The sequence below is a fragment of the Apus apus genome, chromosome 24, assembly GCF_020740795.1.
Source record: "Apus apus isolate bApuApu2 chromosome 24, bApuApu2.pri.cur, whole genome shotgun sequence".
Lineage (NCBI taxonomy): Eukaryota > Metazoa > Chordata > Aves > Apodiformes > Apodidae > Apus > Apus apus.
The window spans coordinates 3381528-3405579 of record NC_067305.1 but is presented as its reverse complement, the minus strand read 5'-3'; the positions used below and the strand labels follow the sequence as shown (position 1 = coordinate 3405579).

The 24052-nt window shown below is 50.7% G+C and overlaps 1 protein-coding gene across 2 annotated transcripts; it reads left to right on the top strand.

Annotated features, from left to right (window-relative positions):
- DPP9 (dipeptidyl peptidase 9) lies at positions 1-23983 on the top strand. 2 transcript variants are annotated; one of them, XM_051639737.1, is made up of 21 exons: positions 1-145; positions 2095-2182; positions 5402-5655; positions 9353-9465; positions 11068-11241; positions 11441-11609; positions 11765-11878; positions 12187-12319; positions 12818-12875; positions 13434-13534; positions 14473-14650; positions 15646-15811; positions 15920-15999; positions 17390-17542; positions 17754-17889; positions 18805-18950; positions 19770-19916; positions 20063-20215; positions 20717-20859; positions 21496-21607; positions 22555-23983. In XM_051639737.1, exons 2-21 carry the CDS (start codon positions 2127-2129, stop codon positions 22645-22647), a joined length of 2679 nt encoding a protein of 892 aa, XP_051495697.1. In that variant the 5' UTR covers positions 1-145; positions 2095-2126; the 3' UTR covers positions 22648-23983. The 2 variants fall into 2 exon arrangements, with proteins under 2 accessions (XP_051495697.1, XP_051495698.1); XM_051639738.1 differs by lacking the exon at positions 2095-2182 and having other exon boundaries at positions 2-145.
- Positions 23984-24052: the final 69 nt, after the last annotated feature.

Below are 24052 nucleotides of genomic sequence, written 5' to 3'. Positions count from 1 at the left end.
TCTTTTCCCTCCTTCCCCTCCTTCCCCTCCCCCGTTTCCGGGGCTGCCCCAGTGTCCGGGACATGGAGCGGGAGTGACGGAGACGCCGCCGCCCCCCCCCCTCCCCCTCCCCGGCCCCTCAAGGGGGAGGTCGCCGCGCCCCGGGGTGAGTGAGACTGAGGAGGGGAGGGGGGTCCCGTCCCCCCCCCCCGGGACCGTCTGATCGGGGGACGTGGGGGCCCAACCCGGGGGAAGGGCCGTTCCCCCCCCTCCCTGGGCCGCCTTCCCCCCCCTTTGCCGGGTTTTGGGGGGGGGGGGGCTGCGTTAAGGTTGGATATTCCCCCCCCCCCCCCCATGATCTGGGACCCCCTCAGGGTGTGGGGGCGTTCACCCCTTCTCCTGGGGGGGGGGGGCTTTGGGCTCTCACGGTGTGTCCTCCAGGCCCTGAGTTGGGGGGGGGGGATATATGTTTGTGTTTCCCAGGGGTGGGATGGACCTGCCGTTTTGGGGGGGCTGGGTTTACACACACACCCTCCCCCCCCCCCCCCAAGAAGCCTTCGCTTTAGCGGGGCAGGTGAGGAGCTTCCCGCCCCTCTGCTTTTGTTTTGTTTTGTTTTAATTCCACGGGGAAAGAGGGTGTTGGGGGGGCACAGGCTGCTCTGTCCCCTGCGCTCCCCACCCCCCCCGGCCCGGAGAGGACTCCCCACCTCTTGATTCCACCCTCAGTGGCTTTGATTTTTGGAGAAGAAGGTCTTGAAGCTCCCGGCCATGACAGAAACACCTTGTTATGGGCTCCTCTAGGGTGGCTGTGGCTCTTCCTGACCCCCCTGAGCAGCTCCTCGGGTCCGAGTATCCTGATTCCTGAGCCTTCCTTGCCTGTTTTGCTCAGGTTTTTTTTTCCCCTTCTGGGTTCAGCCCCGGGGGTCTCATTGTTCCTTCTCTCTGGGAAAGGTGGGAGCTGCGGGGAGGGTGGGATGGGGGTGTGAAGTGTTGCTCTGAATCATTCAAATCACAGGGTAGCTGAGGTTGGAAGGGACCTCGGGGGGTCTCTCATCCAACCCCCTGCTCAAAGCAGGGGCAGCTCCCAGCTCAGACCAGGTTACTCAGCATTCCTGAGCATCTCTTCCTAGTGCCCTTCATTGAAAATTGCTCTTAAATTACTGGCTGCTGCCTCTTCGTCCCTCTCTGCTCTCCTCTGCAGTTGAGGAACTTCACTGCTGGCGCTTCTTTGTCCCTCCTGATCCTCTGTGGGTGCAGTTTTGGGGGAGAAACAGCTGTTTGGGCAGAGCAGGAGCCTCGGTGAAAGATCATGGCAGGTCTGGGGTGTGTCTGTGATTCAGAGCAGCCCTGAAGAGGAGACAAAGATCTTTGTACTTAGGTGGACTTGGGTAGAGAGGAGCACAGTGAAGGCAGGACCTTCATTGCTGGTGTAGGGATCCAGGGCTCCTCCTGGCTCCAGGAACAGGGAAGCAGTAGCCTGGATGGAAGATAAATGGGTTTATGTCCCAAGTGGGACTGGAATGGGTTGCCCAGGGAAGCTGTGGCTGCCCCATCCCTGGCAGTGTTGAAGGGCAGGTTGGATGGGGCTTGGAGCAGCCTGGGCTGGTGGGAGGTGTCCCTGCCCATGCAGGGGGTTGGGACTGGATGATCTTTAAGGTCCCTTCCCACCCAAACCTTTCCATGGTTCCATGACTGTGCCACTCTGAGCCTCTGGCCCCTCGTGGTGTCCTTTGTTTGACTCGTGCCTGTGAATGTACAGAGCAAACCTCTGCTTCCTCAGTTCTTGGCACTTCAGGGAATTTAAGGATTCTGGGAAAGAGCTGAGAGGAAGGGTCAGCACTGAAGATTCTCATCTTTTAAGAAGATTTTTTTAGCAAAGAAAGAGACAGGCCACAGAGTCCACTGAGTTCCATTGTTCAGGTGAAACAATCCCTGATTTCTCTGGGCTTTCAATATCCAGCATGAGCTGGTGAAACGTTTGGAATTGGTGCAAACCAAGGATTTGTGCCTCTGTGCTCAGCTGGAAATGTGGCCTACAGAGGATGCTTTTATACAGCCTCATTCCTGTGACAGGGGAGCCTGAAATTTGCTTTTTTCCCCCCTCTTCCTTCCTAGTTTCCTGTCCTGCCCAGCTCGCTGAGTAGTTAATGCAGAAGATAAAGAGGGTTCGTCTGGAAAAAGAGACTGCAGGAAGTTGGAGAAGGTATGTGTCCTGCTCCCTCCCAGGGCCTTTCCTGACCTCTGGACTGTGTGGGACAGATCAATCAACACCTCTTGGAATCAATGAGGGCTCTAAAAAAAAAAAAAAAAAAAGCCAAGTATATAATCCAGCCCAGGGAGCACCTTGTCAGGGTCTGTGGCTCAGGAAGTGACTCTGGGGGTAACTTGTTTCACTGATTTCCAATTCCAAGCTTTACATTCTTGGATCCTGTGCTGCTGTCCCACCTTGTCTCCAGATGAACATGTTCCCTGAAGGAGGAACACATCCCTGGGTGGATGTGTGCCTGATCCATCTAACCTGGCCAGGCAGGGAAAGCATGGAAAAGACCTCCCTGGAATAGCCAGGATTTAGGGAGGGGGATTCAGTGCAACCAGCATGGGATCATCTGGATCAAAACCTCAGCCTGAGGGACAGTCTTGTTGTTTTCAGGGAGGTATAAATCTCACATCTGCTCCATTGATGCCAAAGTTTCCAGACAGTGTAAGAACAAGACTGTTCAAATTGAATCATTTCATCCCAAAATTCCCCCTGCAGCTTCAGTTAGATAAATTCATCCTTATCCATGTTTACAACCTGCAGTGTTGCCAAATCCATGTTAGGTTTTTATCCCCGAGCTGGCTGTAACCATGGATGAAGCAACTGGATTTTCCTTTTGCTCTCTGTTGAGTCAGGACCTGAGTTTTGTCAGACTCCACAGCTCCCCAGCGTTGCCAGTGGTATTTCCCAACATTTCACCTCATTTTGTTTACCCCCACCCCACTTTAACCTAACCCTATCCCACTACCCTGCTGTGTTCCAGGGTCAGAATCACCTGGATGAGACTAAAACTTGAGTCTTTTAGTTCCTTGGTGAATCAGAAAATTATGGCAGTACCATTGGGAAGGGCCTCCTGCCTCCAGTTCAGTTGGGCCAGGTACCAATATTATATTTGGGAACAGTCTGAAGCTCTTCAAGGTGCAGCTTCCCCTTGTGAGGAGTCAAGCTGCCTGAGTTAAGGTGGTTTCACCACCTGGGTGAGGGTAACCTGAAGGTTTTGGCTTCTTGAGCCAAAGCCAGATTATTTTAATTGACCAACCTGACCTGCAGTGGGGTTGTGTTGAGAGAAATGTACCAAATTTATAGGGTTTTGAGGTCTTCCTGTCACACATTTCTGATAGTTGTGATTGTAGTTGCTGCAGTGGAGACTCTGGATGTAGGAGGAGAGGACTCACAGTCTTAAAACATCCCATAATCTTCTCCTTTGTGGTTTCACTTGGGCTTCCTGCCTGGCTTTGATTAGAAAATACTCCTTTTGAAAACTAATTTTCAAGCTGTGGATTTACAGCTGGGCAAGGAGGTACCAGGAGTACCTACAGATTTATTTCAGGAGCTTGTTCTTGTCTTATTAGTCACACATTTTGTCCAATTTAGGGACAATTTAGCAATTTGAAGACATGCTTAATTTTACAGACCTGGTACCATATGGCTGTAGCTTAAGGAAGTCCAGCTGTACTTTGTTTTAGGTTTGCCCATTTCCTGCAGTAATTATGTAAGATGTCAAGCCAGGTGAGAAATTCCTTTTTGGAGAGCTTGGTAGGAGGTGCAAAGTGGTGGGGAATCCTCAAGGAACACTCAAGGTTCTCCTGAAAAATATTCCTGGTAGAAAATGGGTGGAGAGAAGTGTTTTCCTGTGGTGGTATAAATAACCATCCTTCTCCTTTCCCCTCATTCCTGCTGCTGGGAAAGAACTCCTTGTGCATCTCACTGAGACTGAAGGCTTCAAGATTGGGTTTTTATGTAAATTTTGTTTAATCCTTCAGCCCAGAAGCTGCTCTCCTGTTGGGATGCAGGTCACGGTCCCACATGACAGGAGAGCAGCATCCAAGAAACATCTGATGGGAAAATGTAAATTTCTGGCAAAGCATGGAATGGTTTGAGTTGGAGGGACCTTAAAGATCATCCAGTCCCAACCCCCCTGCATGGGCAGGGACACCTCCCACCAGCCCAGGCTGCTCCAAGCCCCATCCAACCTGCCCTTCAACACTGCCAGGGATGGGGCAGCCACAGCTTCCCTGGGCAACCTGGGCCAGGCTCTCACCACCCTCACACTCCAGAATTCCCTCCTCATGTCTCACCTCAATCTCCCTCTTCCAGTTTTCATCCATCCCCCCTTGTCCTCTCCCTCCCTGCCCTTGTCCCAAGCCCCTCCCCAGCTTTCCTGGAGCCCCTTCAGGCACTGGAATTCTTAGTCACTATTTCCCCCTCTTGATCCTGTCTCCATGGAACAAACTTCTCCAGCCTTATTTTTCAGTAAACTGAAGTTCTTTGTAACGTTCTTCCCAAAGCAACTCGGATGTCCCACTGGAGGGAAATCCAGCCTTTGGAATGGAGTGACAAGAACTGGTTTCCCTGGTCCTGGGCTCATTCCTGCTTTGCAATTGATTACATCATTGACCTTGGGCAAGTCTGTTAGTCCACCTCAAATTAACATTCACTGGAATTGCTGGTGGTGGAGACATTTTTTGTAGAGACTCACTCAACAATTGCTTGGAAAGGGATGAGGAATGCCTGCCACACTTTGCAGGAGACCACCAGGGGCTGTTACTGCTTTTCTTTTCCTGTTGACAAAGACAATTGTGCTGTTTTCTTCCTGTTTTACCATTCCTCCCACTTCACTCCTGGCTGTAGTAGCTCTTCAGGTAAGGGAGGTGCTGAGCTGGAGTTTAAACCTCTCTCAAGTGATGAACAGGTTTTCCTGGAGGTCAGGAAGGGCACTTGGCTTTTGTGGTCTTCCAGAGGAGGACCTGATGTGCCTTTACCATAGATCATAGCTCTGATGACTTACCCATCCAAATTCCTGGGGTGCTTTTCCTTTGAGTCAAGCTGATTTTTTTTCCTGCACTCAAATCTTCTGCTGGTGCTTATTTTCACCAGCTTAGTTCTAGGACTGGTCCTGGCCCAGTGAGGTTTCCCAGGTGAGTATCTTCATTTTCAGGACTTGGGGTGGGATGGGAAGTGGACTTTTCCTGTCAATATTTCAGTGCCTATTTAAAATGTAATCCTTGAGTGCAGAGTGTCCTAGGATCTGTAGTTGGAGTGCCTGTTTTTTGCAGCTTGGTGCATACATTCTGTCTGACCCTGTGGTACTTGGAGCTCTCTTCAAGGCAGCAAAACATCCCTCCATGATTTTATGACCTAACTCTCCCTCGACTCCTTCCACAGTTTTTTGTCCAGTTCAGAAGGGGAAGAGAGGATGACTGCAGTGGACACATTATCAGACAGCTCTGAAGTGGTCGAAATGGAAGATGTGCCTTCCCAATTCCAGGTGCAGAAGCATTCTTGGGATGGGCTGCGTGACATTATCCACAGCAGCAGGAAATACTCGGGCATGATAGTCAACAAAGCTCCCCATGATTTCCAGTTTGTCCGGAAAACTGAAGAGTCCAGCCCGCACTCCCATCGCCTCTATTACCTGGGTAAGCCAGCCTGGGTGGGAACACCTCATGGGAGAGCTTCCAGTCTGAACAGGAGAGGGGAAAAAAATGGGAGGAATCTCCATTTATGAGATGGGGGAGCTGAGATTAAGTAACGTTGCTCGAGGTTTGAATCCTTGTAGCAAAGTCAACCCTGTGGTGCAGCCAGCAGGGCCAGGGAGGGGTTTGTCCTCCTCTGCTCTGGTGAAACCCCACCTGGAGCATGTGTCCAGTTCTGGAGCCCTCAAGAAAAGAAGGACATGGAGCTCCTGGAGAGAGGAGGCCACAGAGGTGAGCCAAGGGCTGGAGCAGCTCTGCTCTGGAGCCAGGCTGGGAGAGTTGGGGTGTTCAGCCTGGAGAAGAGAAGGCTCCAGGGAGACCTTAGAGCAGCTTCCAGTGCCTGAAGGGGCTCCAGGAAAGCTGGGGAGGGACTTGGGACAAGGGCAGGGAGGGAGAGGACAAGGGGGGATGGATGAAAACTGGGAGAGGGAGATTGAGGTGAGACATGAGGAGGGAATTCTGGAGTGTGAGGGTGGTGAGAGCCTGGCCCAGGTTGCCCAGGGAAGCTGTGGCTGCCCCATCCCTGGCAGTGTTGAAGGGCAGGTTGGATGGGGCTTGGAGCAGCCTGGGCTGGTGGGAGGTGTCCCTGCCTATGCATGGGGGTGCGTTGGATCTAGATGTTCTTTAAGGTCCCTTCCAACCCAAACCATTCTATGATCCAGTGAGCTGGTCCCATCCAAGCACTTTATCCTCAGCCTTTTGCCTAGTGCCTTGGGAAGCCCTTGGCAGCCAGACCTGCCTCCTGGCAGGGATGCAGTGTCCTTGGGCAGCCCAGGGCAGTCCAGGTGATGAGGCAGAAAGGATATTCCTCAAACTCAGGACTATCTTGTGCCTCCTTTAGGAAAAATGGGATTTACTTGATTGACCAATGGGATTTACTTGATTGACCAACCAGACTGACTTTCCAAGGAGTTTGCTGACAGTAATTACTAACTGTGTGTTGCAAGTTGAAGGTATGAATGGCAGGGAGGTGGTGGTGTCTCCTTGCTTTGTGAAGTACCATGTAGGACATGGAAAACAAAATATTCAGTGGGAATGAACTATTAATGGAATTTGCAGGGAAATACCCTCTTCTTTACAGTAGGATTGAGAGACAGCAGAATGCTGTGTTGTCCAGGTCCCTCATTATAGCTGGAGCCACAATGTAATTAGTGACAGAGTAGTTGGATTTTAGTAACTGGATCATTTAGTGGTTGGTAACATGGGAAGGTTTATAGACTATAAAGAGTTTGTTGTGCTTTGGGGCATGAGCTGATTGTTCGTGGGCCAGTAAAGAAACTGCCTGATGTGCAACTCAGTGACTGCTTCCCTGAAGTGACCCTGCTGGTTTTTTCTTCTCTCTCTTTTTTTGAGCTGTGCAGTGTAGGTCACTGTAGGACATGGGATGCTGGACTGGAGGGACTGATTTGTTTTGTCATGAAGCAGCTCCTGTGTGCCAGGGACTTGATTTGTTGTAGTTCTTTCACACATTTTTATGACACAAATGCTACAAGAAAGGGCAGTATCCTCTGTTAGCAGATTTTTCTTGTCTAGACTTGATTTAAAGCTGGATATTTCAAGGGCAGGTTGACTTTGATATGGTTTTTTGATCTAGATGACTAATTTAAAAAAAAAATATATATATATATAAAATTTTCTTCTGTTGTATGAGATGGCAACCAGACCAGCTACTGACTGGCTGCTGCTCTGCATGGGTGTGACTGTTCCAGGAGCCAGGAATGAAGACACACAAGGGCTTTTTCAGTCTTTTCTTCCTTAAGGAATTTTACAGGGCACCTGAGCCATCATTTAAGACCAGTATCAGCCAGGTGATTCCAGGATACCTCTTCTCAGGCATTCCTAACAAAGGGTAAACCCTGATTTTTTTCTTTCTCTTGCCATAATGAGCATCTTCTGAGTTGCTGTTAAATGCTCAGAACCCATTTCAGCAGCTCAGAAGTGCTGTTACTGCCCCAATGTTAAATAACATTCCCAGGTTTTTCTGGGAATAGTGACCATACCCAGGAGCAGGATGAAGAACTCTGAAGGACTTTGCTGTAGAAATTGAACACTTGTGAGCAAAATACAATGGGTTTTTTTTAGGGAAGAAGGCAATATTCTTGTAAATGCTCCTTGATTGTAGAAAGTACTAATAAAAGAAGGAGAAAGGAAGCTCATGTTACAGTTGCATAAGGGTCAAATGTGTGTATATATAGTCATTTGTTCCTATCTGCAGGATTTTTTTCTGTTTGGACATCTTAAATCATCCCTGGGATGTCCCCATAGGATATTATGTTGTATCACAGCAGATGCTGCTTATATTAAACACCACATGCTCAGCACTTTGGTGTTTCTGTGTCTCTGAGGATTCTATCCTCACATATTGCTTTCCTTCCTGAGCACTTATTAATATTTCAGTTTTAATTTTAAGTCACTGCTGAGTTAAAACCAGCTCAGGAATCTTTTTCTTCTGCCCAGAACACGTGCAGAGGAGACAAGATCAGAGCACGTTTCCCTGGGTGAAATTCTGAGCTAGGGAGTCTCTGCAGCATATGTAGAGGGGCAAGTTCATGGTCTTTTGATTTTGTTGAAACTGCCAAAATGGTATGTGCAGAGATACTCATTTTTCTTGGTTGTTTTAGAAACTGGATGAAGGCCAAGAGCTTATTTGATAACCACAGGCAAAGGCTTATAGAAAATGAGGAGGTCTTTTGACTGTCTCGTGTTCTGGTCCATATTAGAATGAGCTCTCTGGAGCTTCCAAGCTTTTCCCTCTTCTCTCACAGGCTGGTGCCTTGGCCCAGCTGAGGTCCCTGCAGCAAAGTCCTGGCTAAGGAGAACATGGAGAGAATCGTGTTGAGCCAAAGGATCACAGAATCATGGAATGGTTTGAGTGTGAAGGGACCTTAAAGATTATCTAGATCCAACCCCCTGCATGGGCAGGGACACCTCCCACCAGCCCAGGTTGCTCCAAGCCCCATCCAACCTGCCCTTCAACACTGCCAGGGATGGGGCAGCCACAGCTTCCCTGGGCAACCTGGGCCAGGCTCTCCCCACCCTCACACTCCAGAATTCCCTCCTCATATCTCACCTCAATCTCCCTCTTCCAGTTTTCATCCATCCTCCCTTGTCCTCTCCCTCCCTGCCCTTGTCCCAAGTCCCTCCCCAGCTTTCCTGGAGCCCCTTCAGGCACTGGAAGCTGCTCTAAGGTCTCCCTGGAGCCTTCTCTTCTCCAGACTCTTTTTCTTCCCCTCTCACAGGCTGGTGCCTTGGCCTGAACTGAGATCCCTGCAGCAAATTCCTGGCTTAGAAAACGTGAAGAGAGTCGTGTTGAGTCACCCATGCAGGGAGTGGCTCTTTCAGTGTGGGTCTAGGGTGTGGGTTGAACAGTCCACTGAGAGGAAAGTTGGATGTAACCAATTCCTAAGAGGTTGGATAATGTAAAATATTGCTCAGGGAAATTTCTAACTAAAGAAGTATCTCAATTTAAATAACTTAGATATGATGCTGGGACGAACTGAGAGCTGCTTGGGAATGAGAGCTGGGTAAAAACCTCTGGGCAGCCCCAGCTCCTCTCAGAATTCTCTTTCAGTTTGCTCTTGGTCCTGTTTGTTCTGGCTAACTAATCTTAACTAGGATGATACTTTTCTCCTCCTGGCAGGAATGCCATATGGCAGCCGAGAGAATTCCCTTCTTTACTCAGAGATTCCCAAAAAGGTACGGAAGGAGGCCTTGCTGCTCTTGTCATGGAAGCAGATGCTGGATCACTTTCAGGTAAGCCAGAGTGGGGAGAGCTGGGCTTGGCAGTGCTTGGGAAAAGTGTGGGGCTGGTGGGATGGAACCCTAGAGATCAGAGAGGAGCAGCATCTCAGACACAGAGTTTTGGTAGGAATGTTGTGTGGAGAATTAGAACCTTCTTCTCAGCCTGAAGAGGAGAAGGCTCCAGGGAGACCTCAGAGCACCTTCCAGTGCCTGAAGGGGCTCCAGGAAAGCTGGGGAGGGGCTTGGGACAAGGGCAGGGAGGGAGAGGACAAGGGGGGATGGATGAAAACTGGAAGAGGGAGATTGAGGTGAGACATGAGGAGGGAATTCTGGAGTGTGAGGGTGGTGAGAGCCTGGCCCAGGTTGCCCAGGGAAGCTGTGGCTGCCCCATCCCTGGCAGTGTTGAAGGGCAGGTTGGATGGGGCTTGCAGCAGCCTGGGCTGGTGGGAGGTGTCCCTGCCCGTGCAGGGGGGTGGGACTGGATGATCTGTAAGGTCCCTTCATACTCAAACCATTCCATGATTCTGTGAGAATGGCTTTTCTTCAAGGCACAAGGTCTGTGCAATGAAGCCACCAGTGGATGTGAAATGGTGAATGGTGGTTATGTGGCCAGCAAGGGGATGACCCAGCAAAGAGGACCCTGGACTGAGTCTGCCTTAGGTTAGAAGCCATCAGGACAGTGCACCTTTCTTCTGAGTATCTTGTCTGGGCTATTGCCATGCTTGTTGATGTGCAATGTCCATCTCTCAGCTTTCCTGCTTTTAAGGAAGTTGGGAAAGGTGAATTTAAACTGAATTTCACATGGGGAGTGAAGCAGGAAGGGGGTGAATTTTCCCTTCCCTGATTCCAGTGTCCTTTGTCACTCAGGGGCTTGATGAAGAAGAGTGTGGAGGGTGTTAGTCTTTCTTTTCTACTAAAAAGGTTCCTGGTGGAAAAAAAAACCTGCAGCTGTCCTGCCCCCATTTGGATTGCTGGTCCCTTGGGGTAATTCAAGATCCCTGGAAGAGCTTTTGTTTGCAGTGTCTGACATGGAAACTGTTTGTGAAGGCTGCAGATAACCTCATTAAGTTAATTGGTTACATCTGATTTGCATAAGCAGAGCACGTGCAGCTGTCCCCAGTCCATGCTGAAGTGCCAACTGCAGAATTGATGGATTCAAATTTCATCCCTCTACATTTGGAGGGAATTCTGGGCTGTGAGGGTGGTGAGAGCCTGGCCCAGGTTGCCCAGGGAAGCTGTGGCTGCCCCATCCCTGGCAGTGTTGAAGGGCAGGTTGGATGGGGCTTGGAGCAGCCTGGGCTGGTGGGAGGTGTCCCTGCCCATGGCAGGGGGGTAGGATCTAGATGATCTTCAAGGTCCCTTCCATCCCAAACCATTCCATGATTTTAGGATGTGATTCTATGATAAGAGGGAACTTTGGGGCACGTGGTTTGTTTCTTCCTCCTGGGTCCCACCTGTCGCCCAGAGTGCAGCAAATACAGACCTGTCTGGTGAAGCTGCTGATGGTTTGTGTCTGAGGGATTGTATTTTGGTCACTCCCAGAGCCAGTCTTGGAGCATTCCTGTTATGTAGAAGTTTCCTTACAGATGCTTCCATATTTTCCTTCGATACTAGGCAACCCCTCATCATGGGATGTATTCCAGAGAAGAGGAGCTGTTGAGGGAGCGCAAGAGACTCGGTGTCTTTGGTATAACATCTTATGATTTCCACAGTGAGAGTGGCCTGTTCCTCTTCCAGGCCAGCAACAGCCTCTTCCATTGTCGAGATGGTGGCAAGAATGGTTTCATGGTGAGTCTGCTGCTGGTTTTGTCAGTATCACCTGAAATTGACTTCATGGGTTTTGGTTGGAGGTGGCTGCTCATCTGCTTGGTTCTTCTCCTTTCTCCTGTGTCCTCCAGAGCTGTGTTTGCCCTTATTTCATGGGCTGTGGTTTAGACCTTGAAATCTGAAGCTGTTTTGGTACAGAGCTGTTTGTCTGTTGTTGTAGGTGTCTCCAATGAAGCCTCTGGAGATCAAGACTCAGTGCACAGGGCCACGGATGGATCCCAAGATCTGCCCTGCTGACCCTGCCTTCTTTTCTTTCATTAATAACAACGACCTGTGGGTGGCAAACATTGAGACAGGAGAGGAGAGGAGGATGACCTTCTGCCACAAAGGTGACTGCTGCCTCTTGCCAAGTTCCAACAGAAATTCCTTCTGACAGATTTGGCCTGGAAGAGCTCTTCATGGCTTCTTCCTTACAATTACCTTCTTTTGGATCAGCTTTTTCACCAAGAGACGTAAATTCAGTCTCTTCTTTCTTCCTCTCCAGGCTTATCCAATGTTCTTGATGACCCCAAGTCTGCTGGTGTAGCCACTTTTGTCATTCAGGAGGAGTTTGATCGTTTCACAGGCTATTGGTGGTGTCCTACAGCTTCCACAGAAGGTCAGTCCATGTTCTGCTCATCACATTCTGACACCCTGACTGCTGCTGGCCCTGCTGTGAATGACATTTCAAGCAAGGTTTTCCTTTGGCCTGGGTTTGGCCTGTTCCCAGGGAACCACCTGAAGGAACAAAACACTCAGGGCTTATCATTGTGCCCTGAGGAGTATTTGCAGGTGGTCACTGGGAGCTGGGGCTGTGCAGGAGATGGACAGTGCCCCAGAGCACAGTTTTCCAGGCAAGTTAGAAACCACTGGCAAAAAAAAAATCCTAACCCAACACTGTTAAAACATGTCTGCTGTCTGTCCTAGGTTCAGAGGATTTAAAAACACTGAGGATCTTGTATGAGGAAGTGGATGAATCAGAGGTGGAGATCATTCATGTTCCCTCACCTGCCTTGGAGGAGAGGAAAACAGACTCTTATCGGTACCCCAGGACAGGCAAGTGAAATACCAGGGGGCTCCTCATGCAGCTCCTGACTCCTGCTGGCAGCAGCAGTGGAATTTGGGCTGTAAACTTTGATGAACCTGGGTACTAACTGGGGTGGAGGTGCTTGGTGCTAAATGTTGAGGCCTAATGGAGTCTCTCAGCTCCAAATGTGGTGCAGGAAGGGAGTGGGGTTTAAAGTTCAGCTGAAATGAAAGGGTTGCTGAGAAAATGGAATCTGTCTGGTGGCATGTTGTGGAATACATCTTGAAGCCCAGCTTTCTTCTCCCTCCTGAGAATGGCACAGGCAACTAGGCAAGGCAAAACCAAACTTTTCCCACACCCAGAAGGACTCTGCTGATGACCATGGTGTTTGCTCACTTACATCATTTGATATTTCTGTATTGACACGTGGCCATTTTAGTAGGACCAAGAGCTGTTCTTCTCTAGAAACTGTCTTGTGTGTAAGTTCAAGTTGGTCATCTTGGTCTTCTTTTTGTCCTTCTTTCCAGGCAGCAAAAACCCCAAAATTACATTAAAACTGGCAGAATTTAAAACAGACAGCAAGGGTAAGGTAAGTGATGACTGGATGATCTTCAAGGTCCCTTCTAACCCCAGCCTTTCTATGATGATGAACTCAGAGTGGGATATTGCACAGGATGGTTGACTGCTCCTGAAACTCCCTAGAATTAAAACAAGATCACTAAGGAAACCTAGGTAGTGGGAGCCTTGATTTTCACTCTCTGCCTGGTTCTAGGATATGTTTATCCATGAAACAGAAAAACTTTAAAAAAAAAAGGGGTTGTTCTGGTGGAGAAGCACTGGGAGAGGGGAGGGAAGTGAGGAGCAGGGTTAGTTTGGAGTACCACATGGTTGGTAAGGGAGCAGGAGGGTTGAAGCCTGATCTAATCCTGGGCTTCAGTCCCTGGCTGGATCCTTCTCTGTGGCTGAATGCCAAAATCATGTTGCTTTGAAGCTTGTTTGTCCCTTCTCTTCCTGCCAGTTGTAGAAAGGCTTCTCCTGGCCTGCCCCTTGCAGATGCCAGCTTCCTTCTTCTCCCATTCCACTGAGCTGGAGGTGGGGAGGTCTGGTAGCAGCCTGATTTGATACTGGTCCTTCCTTTTTGCTGCAGATCGTGTGTGCTCAGGACAAGGAGCTGGTGCAACCCTTTGCTGCCTTGTTTCCCTCTGTGGAGTACATTGCCCGTGCTGGATGGACCCGAGATGGCAAATAGTACATTAAGTTTTTCTTCCAGACTTATTCTTCTGGCTGAACTCTTGCTTTGTGTTGTGGTCATGACCTGGTTTTTAAAGCCATAAGTGCCAGAAATGGCACCTGAGTATTTGGCTTCTTCAATGTCGTCCTAGAAGAAGGAGTTAATCAAATGTAGACCAGAGTGACAAGCTCTGGGGTTTAAGTCACCAAGTTAAATGACATGGATAAACTAGGCAGGTTTAGGGGATTCTTTTGAGTTGGAGAAGGTTGCCCAGGGAAGCTGTGGCTGCCCCATCCCTGGCAGTGCTGAAGGGCAGGTTGGATGGGGCTTGGAGCAGCCTGGGCTGGTGGGAGGTGTCCCTGCCCATGCAGGGGGGTGGGACTGGATGATCTTGAAGGTCCCTTCCCACCCAAACTATGCCATGATTCTGTGTGGAGAGGCCTGCAGGGCATCACCACCCCAAGTGACTCTCCTTGGAGAGGAACAATGCTGAAACTGAAGAGACTCCTTTCACTTGGCAGTTGTCTCAGGTCTGTGCCTCTCCCTGCCAGGAGGAAGCTACAAGCAGATGACTTTATGAGTGATCTCTTTAGCTTGTTAGGAGCTTGCCAGAAAACAAGTAGGGCTTCCTGATGGAGGGGCCATCCAAGGAGAAGTTCCACTCTGGAGACAGGGTTGTGTTAACTCTGCTCCCTTGGAATAGACACTCAGGCAAACCTGTCAGACATTGTGTCTGAATGACACCCCATGAGGTACCAGAGAGCTCTGGCAATCATGTGATTGTTGGCAAAGCCTCCAGGAGATTAGAAAGCAGCAATGATGAGGAAAGCTTTGCATTCAGATGCCTGAATCCTTTCTGCCAGAGGGGAGGGGAGAGAGGGTTGCATGTTCTGAGTGTTAGAAAGGAACTTCTGTTTTGTGGGACTGACCTTCACCTCCCAACTTCTTTCTGCAGTGCCTGGGCTATGTTCCTAGACAGACCTCAGCAGAGGCTGCAGCTCATCCTGTTGCCTCCAGCACTCTTTATTCCAGTCCCAGAAAATGAGGAGCAACGTGCTGAACTTGCCAAAACTGTGCCAGAAAATGTCCAGCCATTTGTGATCTATGAAGAAACCACTGATGTGTGGATAAATGTAAGTGGTTCAGGGCTGGGAGGAGGACACAGGCTGCTCCTTCTTCCCCCAGAGTTAACCATTTTTGTGTTGGGTTGGTGTCCAGTTCAGCCCATGCCCCACCAGACTGCTCACTAGTACTAGATTTGGTGTTAATTAATACCCATGAGGGTAGGAAGGGCCTGGAATAGGTTGCCCAGGGAGGTTGTGGCTGCCCCATCCCTGGAGGTTTTTAAGGCCAGGTTGGATGAGGCTTGTGCAGCCTGGTCTAGTGGGAGGTGTCCCTGCTCATAGCAGGGAGGTTGGAACCTGATGGTCTTTAAGGTCCCTTCCAGCCTTCACCATTCTATGATTCTGTCATCCTATGAATTCAGGGTGTTTGATACAGATATGAGAAGGACTTTGATGCAGTCAGCACTGGATGAGATGAGGATCCTGCCATCTCCTTGCAGCTGGAGCTGTTCCTTTAATTCCTGCTGACATTCTTGCTGAGCACAGGCACTTCAGACACTGACACTTTTGGATGGAACACTGCCTTTATTTTGGGGGTACTTTTATTACCAGCTTAAATGGCTTCTTGAGGCTTGAGCAACCCTAATCCCTGGAGCTTGTTGTACTTAGGTAGGTAATAGACACAGGGGACAGGGAATCAACTTCATCCTCTGAGGTGGAACAGTCATGGTGCTGAAGTGCCAAAGGGAGTTCACCCTGTGGTGTTCCTAAGGTGTTGGGGTAGCAACCACCCTGTGGGGCCTGTGTAGCTGAAATGTCTGGCTCAGAGGCAAGACTGGAGCTGATTTTGGGGGCAACCAGGGAAAAAGCCCAGGTCTTCTCCATGGGTCCCAGAGTGTCTCTGTGGTAACAGCAAAGTATGGCCTGGCTTTTTCCCCACTAGCTGCTCATCTGAGGTACTTCTCCTTTCCCCTCTTTAAGCCCAGTAGTTCAGCACTGATTCCTCTCTCTGTCTCTGCTCTCTCAGTACAAATCACTCATGGGTCTTTTGCCTTCTGGGACAGGTTCATGATATCTTCTATCCTTTCATCCAACCCGAGGGAGAGGAGGAAGAGCTCTGCTTTATCCGAGCCAACGAATGCAAAACGGGTTTCTGTCACCTCTACAGAGTCACAGCAGTCCTGAAGCAAGGCAGCTATGACTGGGTGCAGCCCTATGTCCACAGTGAGGGTAAGAGCTGCACTTGGATGGTGTTTCAGCTTTGGGATCTCCCTCTTGGGTTTGCTGGTGTTGTCTTTTGGAGGAGGTGGTGACTTCCTGTCGCGTTCTTTCTTCTAGATGATTTCAAATGTCCTATCAAAGAGGAGGTTGCCCTGACTGGTGGGGAATGGGAGGTGCTGGCCAGGCATGGATCCAAGGTAGGGCTTGTTTTGATTCTCCCTTGCAGTGTTACAGCCTTGCTTTGTCTGCCCACAGTCCTGGCCTGTGCCCCCTCTTACTCCTGGGACCACCTACAACTATTAAAGCTTCATTTTGTTTCTCTCTTTATTGCTGCCTCTGCTTTCTTTCCCCAGCAGTGCTGGAGGCCAGTGCACATTGAACCAATTGCCTTTTTCATCAGATTGCTCCTTAGGTAGGTCCCGTGAGTGAGTCAGGCTGTAAAAAAGGACACAAGTCTGAGGTTCAAGTGCAACAAAGAGCTATTTGTGGAGAAGCTTGGGACTGTTGCCTTTGCTGGAGCATTTTAACCCCAGTGAGCACTGGAGAATTGGAAATGTGTCCTAGTGCTTAGAGTGAACTCTTGGTTTCCAGCTGATCCCTCAGGAGAGCCTTTAGGAAGAAGGCAGCTGGGGGGTATAAAGCAATTTAGAATATGGAGAAAATGTATCTGTTCTTGGCTGCAGACTAGTCAGGAATGATTTTTTTTTTATTATTTTATTAATCCTGTAGAAACCTAGTTCCATTTTTGCTTCGGGAATTAACTCTTGAGTCTGATCTTTAATGTTCCCAGGTGGTTTCTGTCAAAATAAAGACCTTGTCTGTTCATTTCCAATTAATCTGGATTTTTCACTTCTCTCTTCTTCAAAGCCCTGCAGCTCCATGCTTTTGGTTTCTGCTGCTTTTTCTCAACCTGCAATTAACCTGCTGTCCCTCCTCATGTGGATTCTCTCTGTACATGCTGTTGATTTTGGCCACAGCTCTTCCCTGCATGTGTTATGGCTAAAATTGTGTTAGCAGCAATTATTTGGATGCGTTTGTTGCTCCACAGGGCTCTGCCAGCTTTTCCTGACCAATTGAGCTGGATGTTTTCTTCCCTTTGCTGCCCAGAGTGGTCTTCAAACTGTGGATTGGCCAGAAATAGCATTTGAGCTTCAGCATTTGGAAACTTGTGAGGTGGAAAACAGTTCAGTTACTGTTGCTGGATCCATGAAGTATTTAAAAGCTCTAGTCTCTCTATTCCTGGCTGGTCAGGTGGTTTTTAGAAGCAGCTTTATCTGGACATTAAAAACATATTTTAACGTGGCTTGAAGTTTCACACTGTTAGAGCTCTTAGACTGATCCTTCCACAGACAAGAACTGATCGTCACAATTGCTGGAAAAAATACACACAGAGCCTTAAAATCCAGGCATACTAAAAGGAAGGTCCCATGTTTCAGCACAGAATCTCTCTAGTTTCACCTGTGGTTCCCAATGCCCTGGGCAGTCTGTCATGGTCTATTTGTGTTTTCAGCTGACTCTGGCTGGGGCCAGGCTCTTTGACCTGTAGTTGTCATCCTGCTGTGGCTGAGCCCTCTCTTCTCCTCCTAGATCTGGGTCAATGAAGCTACAAAGCTGGTGTACTTCCAAGGCACAAAGGACACCCCTCTGGAGCATCATCTCTACGTGGTCAGCTACGAGTCCCCTGGAGAAATCGTGCGACTCACCACGCCAGGCTTCTCCCACAGCTGCTCCATGAGCCAGGTTTGTGGCTTCTTAGGTACAGGGTGGTCACATCTCCTGAGTGACAGGGATACTGATTGGGAATGGGAATGAATCATGACCCAGTAATGAGCCCAGAGGGCTTCTCTGGCTTGGTTGTGTGAGATGGTAGAAGCTTTTTCCTGCACGGAGAAGGCCAGATGTGGGATATGAAAGGCCTCATTCCCCTAACTCTTCTCTCTTCCTTCTGTAGAACTTTGACATGTTCATCAGCCACTACAGCAGTGTGAGCACTCCACCCTGTGTGCATGTCTACAAGCTCAGTGGCCCTGAGGAGGACCCACTCCACAAGCAGCCCAAGTTTTGGGCCAGCATGATGGAGGCAGCCAGTAAGTCCCATCAAATGTGGCAGTGCCAGGTTATGTCTGTGATAATCTTCATAGTAGAGGTAGTGGTGGAGAGGGAAGTGGCCCAAGTATCAGAGAGTCATGGAGTTGTTTGGGTTGGAAGGGACCTCTGGAGATCATCCAGTCCAACCTCCCTGCTAGAGCAGGATCCCCTAGAGCAGATCCCACAGGAACACATCCAGGTGGGTTTGGAATGTCTCCAGGGATGGAAACTCCACAGCCTCCCTGAGCAGCCTGTCCCAGGGTTCTGGTACCCTCAGAGTAGAGAAGTGTTTCCCTGTATTTAACTTGACCCTCCTGTGCTCCAGTTTGTGCCCATTGCCCCTTGTCCTGTCCCTGGGCACCCCTGAGCAGAGTCTGGCCCCATCCTCCTGCCACCCTCTGGAGATATTCACCAGCACTGATCAGATCCCCCCTCAGCCTCCTTTTCCCTAGGCTGAACTTCACTCTCAAGGGACAATGACTTTTGTTATCTCAGGGAGGAGGTGTCTTTAGTGGTGGCTCATCCAGGGAATGGTTCACAGGCTTTTAAGATGTTACTATTCCCTGCTTTGGGTGACAGCAGTGCTCTGGGGTGCAGGGCTTGGATGGCTGTGGCTTGAAGTGTTTCTTGATTCATGATTTGCCTGAGGAGGGGTGAGTATCTGGGATTTTGATACAGCTCACACAGGACCTGAACCCCTCCTGAGAATGTTTTCTCCATGTGATCCATCTCTGTTCTTAACCCTCCACGTGTTGCTTTGAGTTTCCCAGTGTGAGGCTTCTCTGAGAGGCATTGCCAAGGCTCGGGGTGCTCTGGTGTTGGAAAGATCCCTGCCTGGGGTCAGAAGAAGCTGGTTCAGGTGGGGTAGGAGGCAGATCCTGCTGCACTACTAGTGTCTGACCTTCCTCCTGCAGGTTGTCCCCCAGATTACATCCCACCCGAGATCTTTCACTTCCGCACTCAGTCGGATGTGGAGCTTTATGGAATGGTTTACAAACCTCACGATGTCCAGCCTGGGAAGAAGCATCCCACAGTGCTCTTTGTGTATGGAGGCCCTCAGGTAAGAGAAGCATACAGAGGTTTGGTTTGGAAGGCACCTTAAAGATCATCCAGTCCCACCCCCCTGCATGGGCAGGGACACCTCCCACCAGCCCAGGCTGCTCCAAGCCCCATCCAACCTGCCCTTCAACACTGCCAGGGATGGGGCAGCCACAGCTTCCCTGGGCAACCTGGGCCAGGCTCTCCCCACCCTCACACTCCAGAATTCCCTCCTCATGTCTCACCTCAATCTCCCTCTGCCAGTTTTCATCCATCCCCCCTTGTCCTCTCCCTCCCTGCCCTTGTCCCAAGCCCCTCCCCAGCTTTCCTGGAGCCCCTTCAGGCACTGGAAGCTGCTCTAAGGTCTCCCTGGAGCCTTCTCTTCTCCAGGCTCAACACCCCAACTCTCCCAGCCTGGCTCCAGAGCAGAGCTGCTCCAGCTCTTGGATCATCTCTGTGGCCTCCTCTGGACTCCCTCCAGGAGCTCCATGTCCTTCTTTTCTTGAGGGCTCCAGAACTGGACACAGTCCTCTGGGACTCACCAGAGCAGAGAGGGAGAATCACAGCTAATCCAGATTAACTGATGTCAGCCACGGGATCACTGCTCAGGGCAGAGCTCAGTGTAGCTCAGTGGTGCAGCAAGACTCTGATAAGCTCTGAGCACTGCAGCTCTGTGCTGACCTCTGCTTCAAACCTCAGCTGATTTTTCCAGCCTTTAGGCTGATTTGCATGGCTCTGGTGGCTCAGTCAGTGGCTGCTCTCCAGCTCAGGATCCAGGCCCAGAGGAAGGTACTGGAAGGCAGCTGCTTGGCTCTGAAACGTTTCTTCCCTCCTCCTGCAGGTGCAGCTAGTGAATAACTCCTTCAAAGGAATCAAATACTTGAGGCTGAACACACTGGCATCCCTGGGCTATGCTGTGGTGGTGATTGATGGAAGGGGCTCCTGCCAGCGAGGACTCAAATTTGAAGGGGCCCTGAAGAACCAAATGGTAACGAGCTTTTCTTGATCCATCTGCTCATTTGCTCTTTCTGAGGCTGCCTGGCTGCGTGTTTCCTGTCTTGAGTGTTGCTCTTTTCTGCCTCAAATGTCTAGATTGAGAAAGCCACTGACTCCAGCTCCCTTGTTGCCTTCTAGGGTCAGGTGGAGATTGAGGACCAGGTGGAAGGTTTACATTATGTAGCTGAAAAATACGGGTTCATCGACCTGAGCCGGGTGGCCATTCATGGCTGGTCCTATGGAGGGTTCCTCTCCCTCATGGGCCTTATCTGCAAACCCAATGTCTTCAAGGTGAGTCTGGATGTGGGGCTGTCATGTGGGGACACTTCTGTGGCTTCTCTAGCTCTTGGCATCTGGAGTTGGCTTGTTTTCTTTTAGCTCAGTGTTTCTGATGGATGGGTGTAAAGTGTCCCCTGGTCCTGCTTGTAGCTCTTGTCTCCAGTCCCGTGGGTTGTGCAGTTGGTGGGGATGGGGTCATTCCCCAGGGAATGCCAGTGGAGGACCTGGCTTGGCATTCAGTGAACTAATTGATGAGCTATTCCTAAGCCCCTTCCCTAGCACAGTTTCTGGATCATTCCACAAGTCCCCCTTGGAAAGGGGAAGCCTCGGGTGCTGTTGATACAGGAACTCTCCCGATGGTGACTATTAGAGGAGCACAAGAATCTGCTTTTTAAAGTGGATTTGCTGTGGAAGAATCCTTGAGTGACAGACCAGTCCAGAGCCTGTGTTTCCCAGCTGAACTCTTTAGCAGGAGCTAATGAGGCTGTCTCCTGCCACCTCTCTGTTGCACAGATTGCCATCGCAGGGGCTCCTGTCACCGTCTGGATGGCGTACGACACCGGCTACACGGAGCGGTACATGGACATCCCAGAGAACAACCAGCAGGGCTATGAGGCTGGTTCTGTGGCACTGCATGTAGAAAAGCTTCCCAACGAGTGAGTTCTGTGGGGTTCTCATCTGCTCAAAACCTCCCACCACCTGCTTGGTGCCACTCCTGGTTGCCACTGTGTTGAATCCCAAAGGAACGGATGGATTCTGATCCTGTTTAGTCATAGTAATGGTTTGAGTGGGAAGGGACCTTAAAGACCATCTATTTCCAACCCCCCCTGCATGGGCAGGGACACCTCCCACCAGCCCAGGTTGCTCCAAGCCCCATCCAACCTGCCCTTCAACACTGCCAGGGATGGGGCAGCCACAGCTTCCCTGGGCAACCTGGGCCAGGCTCTCACCACCCTCACACTCCAGAATTCCCTCCTCATGTCTCACCTCAATCTCCCTCTGCCAGTTTTCATCCATCCCCCCTTGTCCTATCTCTCCCTGCCCTTGTCCCAAGTCCCTCCCCAGCTTTTTTAATTTGAACTTGGACTGGTCACTGCCTTCTGCAGCAAGCTGGGGTGCTGTACCCCCAGCCCCTTTGCCAGGGAGGGGTTGAGGACCACGTCCATGGCCTTGCACTGCTCTGACTGCCCCTCCACTGCTCACTTTTGCCTTGTGAACTGGCAGCTCTTTGCTCAGACCCACTGCAGAGCTTTTTGTGGGGTTTCTCATCCTCTCTCTCATCCCACCTCTAGGCCAAATCGTTTGCTGATCCTCCATGGCTTTTTGGATGAAAACGTGCACTTTTTTCACACCAACTTCCTGGTATCACAGCTAATCCGGGCTGGAAAACCTTACCAGCTGCAGGTAGGAGGAATAAGAGTGAAGTGGGAAGGTCTCTTAAATCTGGAAAGCTTAACAGTTTTCTGCTGTGTGTTCTGAGGGTGGGAGAAGGCGGAGGCAGATGCTCCCACATCTTGTTGCCATTTAGATGACAGTCAGTGCCTACTTTGACACCGGGAGGTGGCACTGTGGCTGTTCCACTGCTAGCAGATGTGGCCCTCTATGTACAAGCATTTGCAATCAGGGCTCCTGCCCTCAGGCCTGGAACTTTCCACTGAAGGGTTGTTGTCTCACTTGGCTGGTGGCAGCAGGGCTGGCTCAGAGAGACCTGTGGAGATCTAGTCCAACCCCCTTGCTAGAGCAGGATCCCCTAGAGCAGATCCCACAGGAACACATCCAGGTGGGGTTGGAATGTCTCCAGGGATGGAGACTCCACAACCCCCCTGGGCAGCCTGTCCCAGGGCTCTGCCACCCTCAGAGTCAAGAAGTGTTTCCTCATGTTTAGCTTGACCCTCCTGTGCTCCAGTTTGTGCCCATTGCCCCTTGTCCTGTCCCTGGGCACCCCTGAGCAGAGTCTGGCCCCATCCTCCTGCCACCCCCTGGAGATATTCACCAGCACTGATCAGATCCTCCCTCAGCCTCCTTTTCTCTCAGCTGAGCAGCCCCAGCTCTCCCAGCCTTTCCTCCCAGGCAGATGCTCCAGCCCCCTCAGCATCTCAGTGCCCTGGGCTGGACTCTCTCCAGCAGCTCCTTGTCCTTCCTGACCTGGGCAGCCCAGACCTGGACACAGGGCTCCAGATACAGGGCAGAACAGGGCGGGGGGGCTGGTGCTCTAGACCTTCCCTGACACCTCTTGGTCCTGATGGAAAGTGGGTTGAGGGAAAAGGGGCTGACATGAGGCAGAGGGGGGGAGGGCTGTCTGTGCTGAAGGAGCTGCTCCTGCCTAACCTGCCCTCTGTCTCTCTGCACAGATCTACCCCAACGAGAGACACAGTATTCGGTGCCCTGAGTCAGGAGAGCACTACGAAATCACGCTGCTGCACTTTCTACAAGAATACCTCTGAGAGCACAAGCCTCTGCAAACTGGACACTGACAGCTCACCCCACCCCTCGCCGTGCCCTGCCACCACCTCCCACCCCAGCCACCCCACCCACAGCACACATGGCTGAGTGCCCACCCCCGGGCTGGGTGTCTCCCAACCAAGCAAGGGGGCTGGGGGAGAGGCTGGAGGGCACCTTCCCTTTTGGACAGTGCCACCTTCCTTCACTTTTCCATGCTGGAAGGTCTGCCCCTGCTCAGCTGCTCGTCCCCTTCCTCTCCTCTGGCCTGGCTGATAATGCTTTTTTTGCTGCTACTCCCTCTCTCCTGGGAATCAATGGACAGTGATCTGTCTCCCGAGGCTGAGGTTTGTGTCCATCTCTCTCTCTCTCTCCCCCCCTCATCCTTTTCCCCTTCCACTGCACCTCTGCAGTCCCCCTACTCTTACCTGCAAGAACTCAGTGCCTGTGTTAGAAATGGAAAGAGCTGAATCAGCAAAGCTGCCTTAAGCCAGGAGCAGGAGGGAAGAGACAACTACCTATTGTCAAGCCCCAGGGGAGCTGATCTGCTGCTGCTGCTGCTGCTGTGTCCTGGCCCTGCTGCCACAGTGTGGAGCCCTGGGATGTGAAGAGAGCTCCACACAAGCATGCAACACTAGTCTTTGTTTCTCTATTTTTCAGTTCAGTTTTGCAGAGCAGATGGAGGAAGGGGCTGGGGTCAGTGGCAGTGGCCTCTGCTCCCTTTCTCTCATGGCCGCTCACGAGTTGTGCCAACAGGTAGCACAGCAGCTGGAGCAGCTGCCACCACCAGAGATCATCTCTCCACAGCAGCATTTGGGGTGTGGGTCTTTTTTTGGGGATTTGTTGTTTGTTATTTTCCAACACAAGGTGAATGATATTTATGCAAATCCTCCCTCCCTCCGTTCTCTGTGCTGCCTCCTGATCCCACCTTCTCCTTCCTCCACACCCTGAGCTTTCAGATGTGCACTGAATTTGGCTGTGCTTCAGTTCTCTGCGGGTCAGTGACTGTTCCCTTTGCCCACCTACTCAGCAAATGCTCTCTGCTGGTTTTTAGTTACCTGGTCAACAGGAACTGCAGTTCTGGGGAGGTAGGGGTGGGGGGATTGAGCAATCACACCTCAGGGGAGCACATACCCCCCCTCCCCCCCTCAAGCCAAGGGTTCTGCCAGGGGTAAAAAGGAAAAACAAAACCAACCAACCCACCCCCACCCAAAGGAACCACGTGGACTTGCCCTGGAGTATTTTAAGTGCGTATTATGAAAAGAAAATATTTTTATGGATTCTTATTCTTTTATAATTATGAGTGTAAGATGTAGCGACTCATTAAAATATTGGACAGAGGACAGGCTGGGCTGGCATCTGTGCCTGGGGCTGGGAATGCAGGAGGAGGCTGGGAAGGAAATGGCTCAG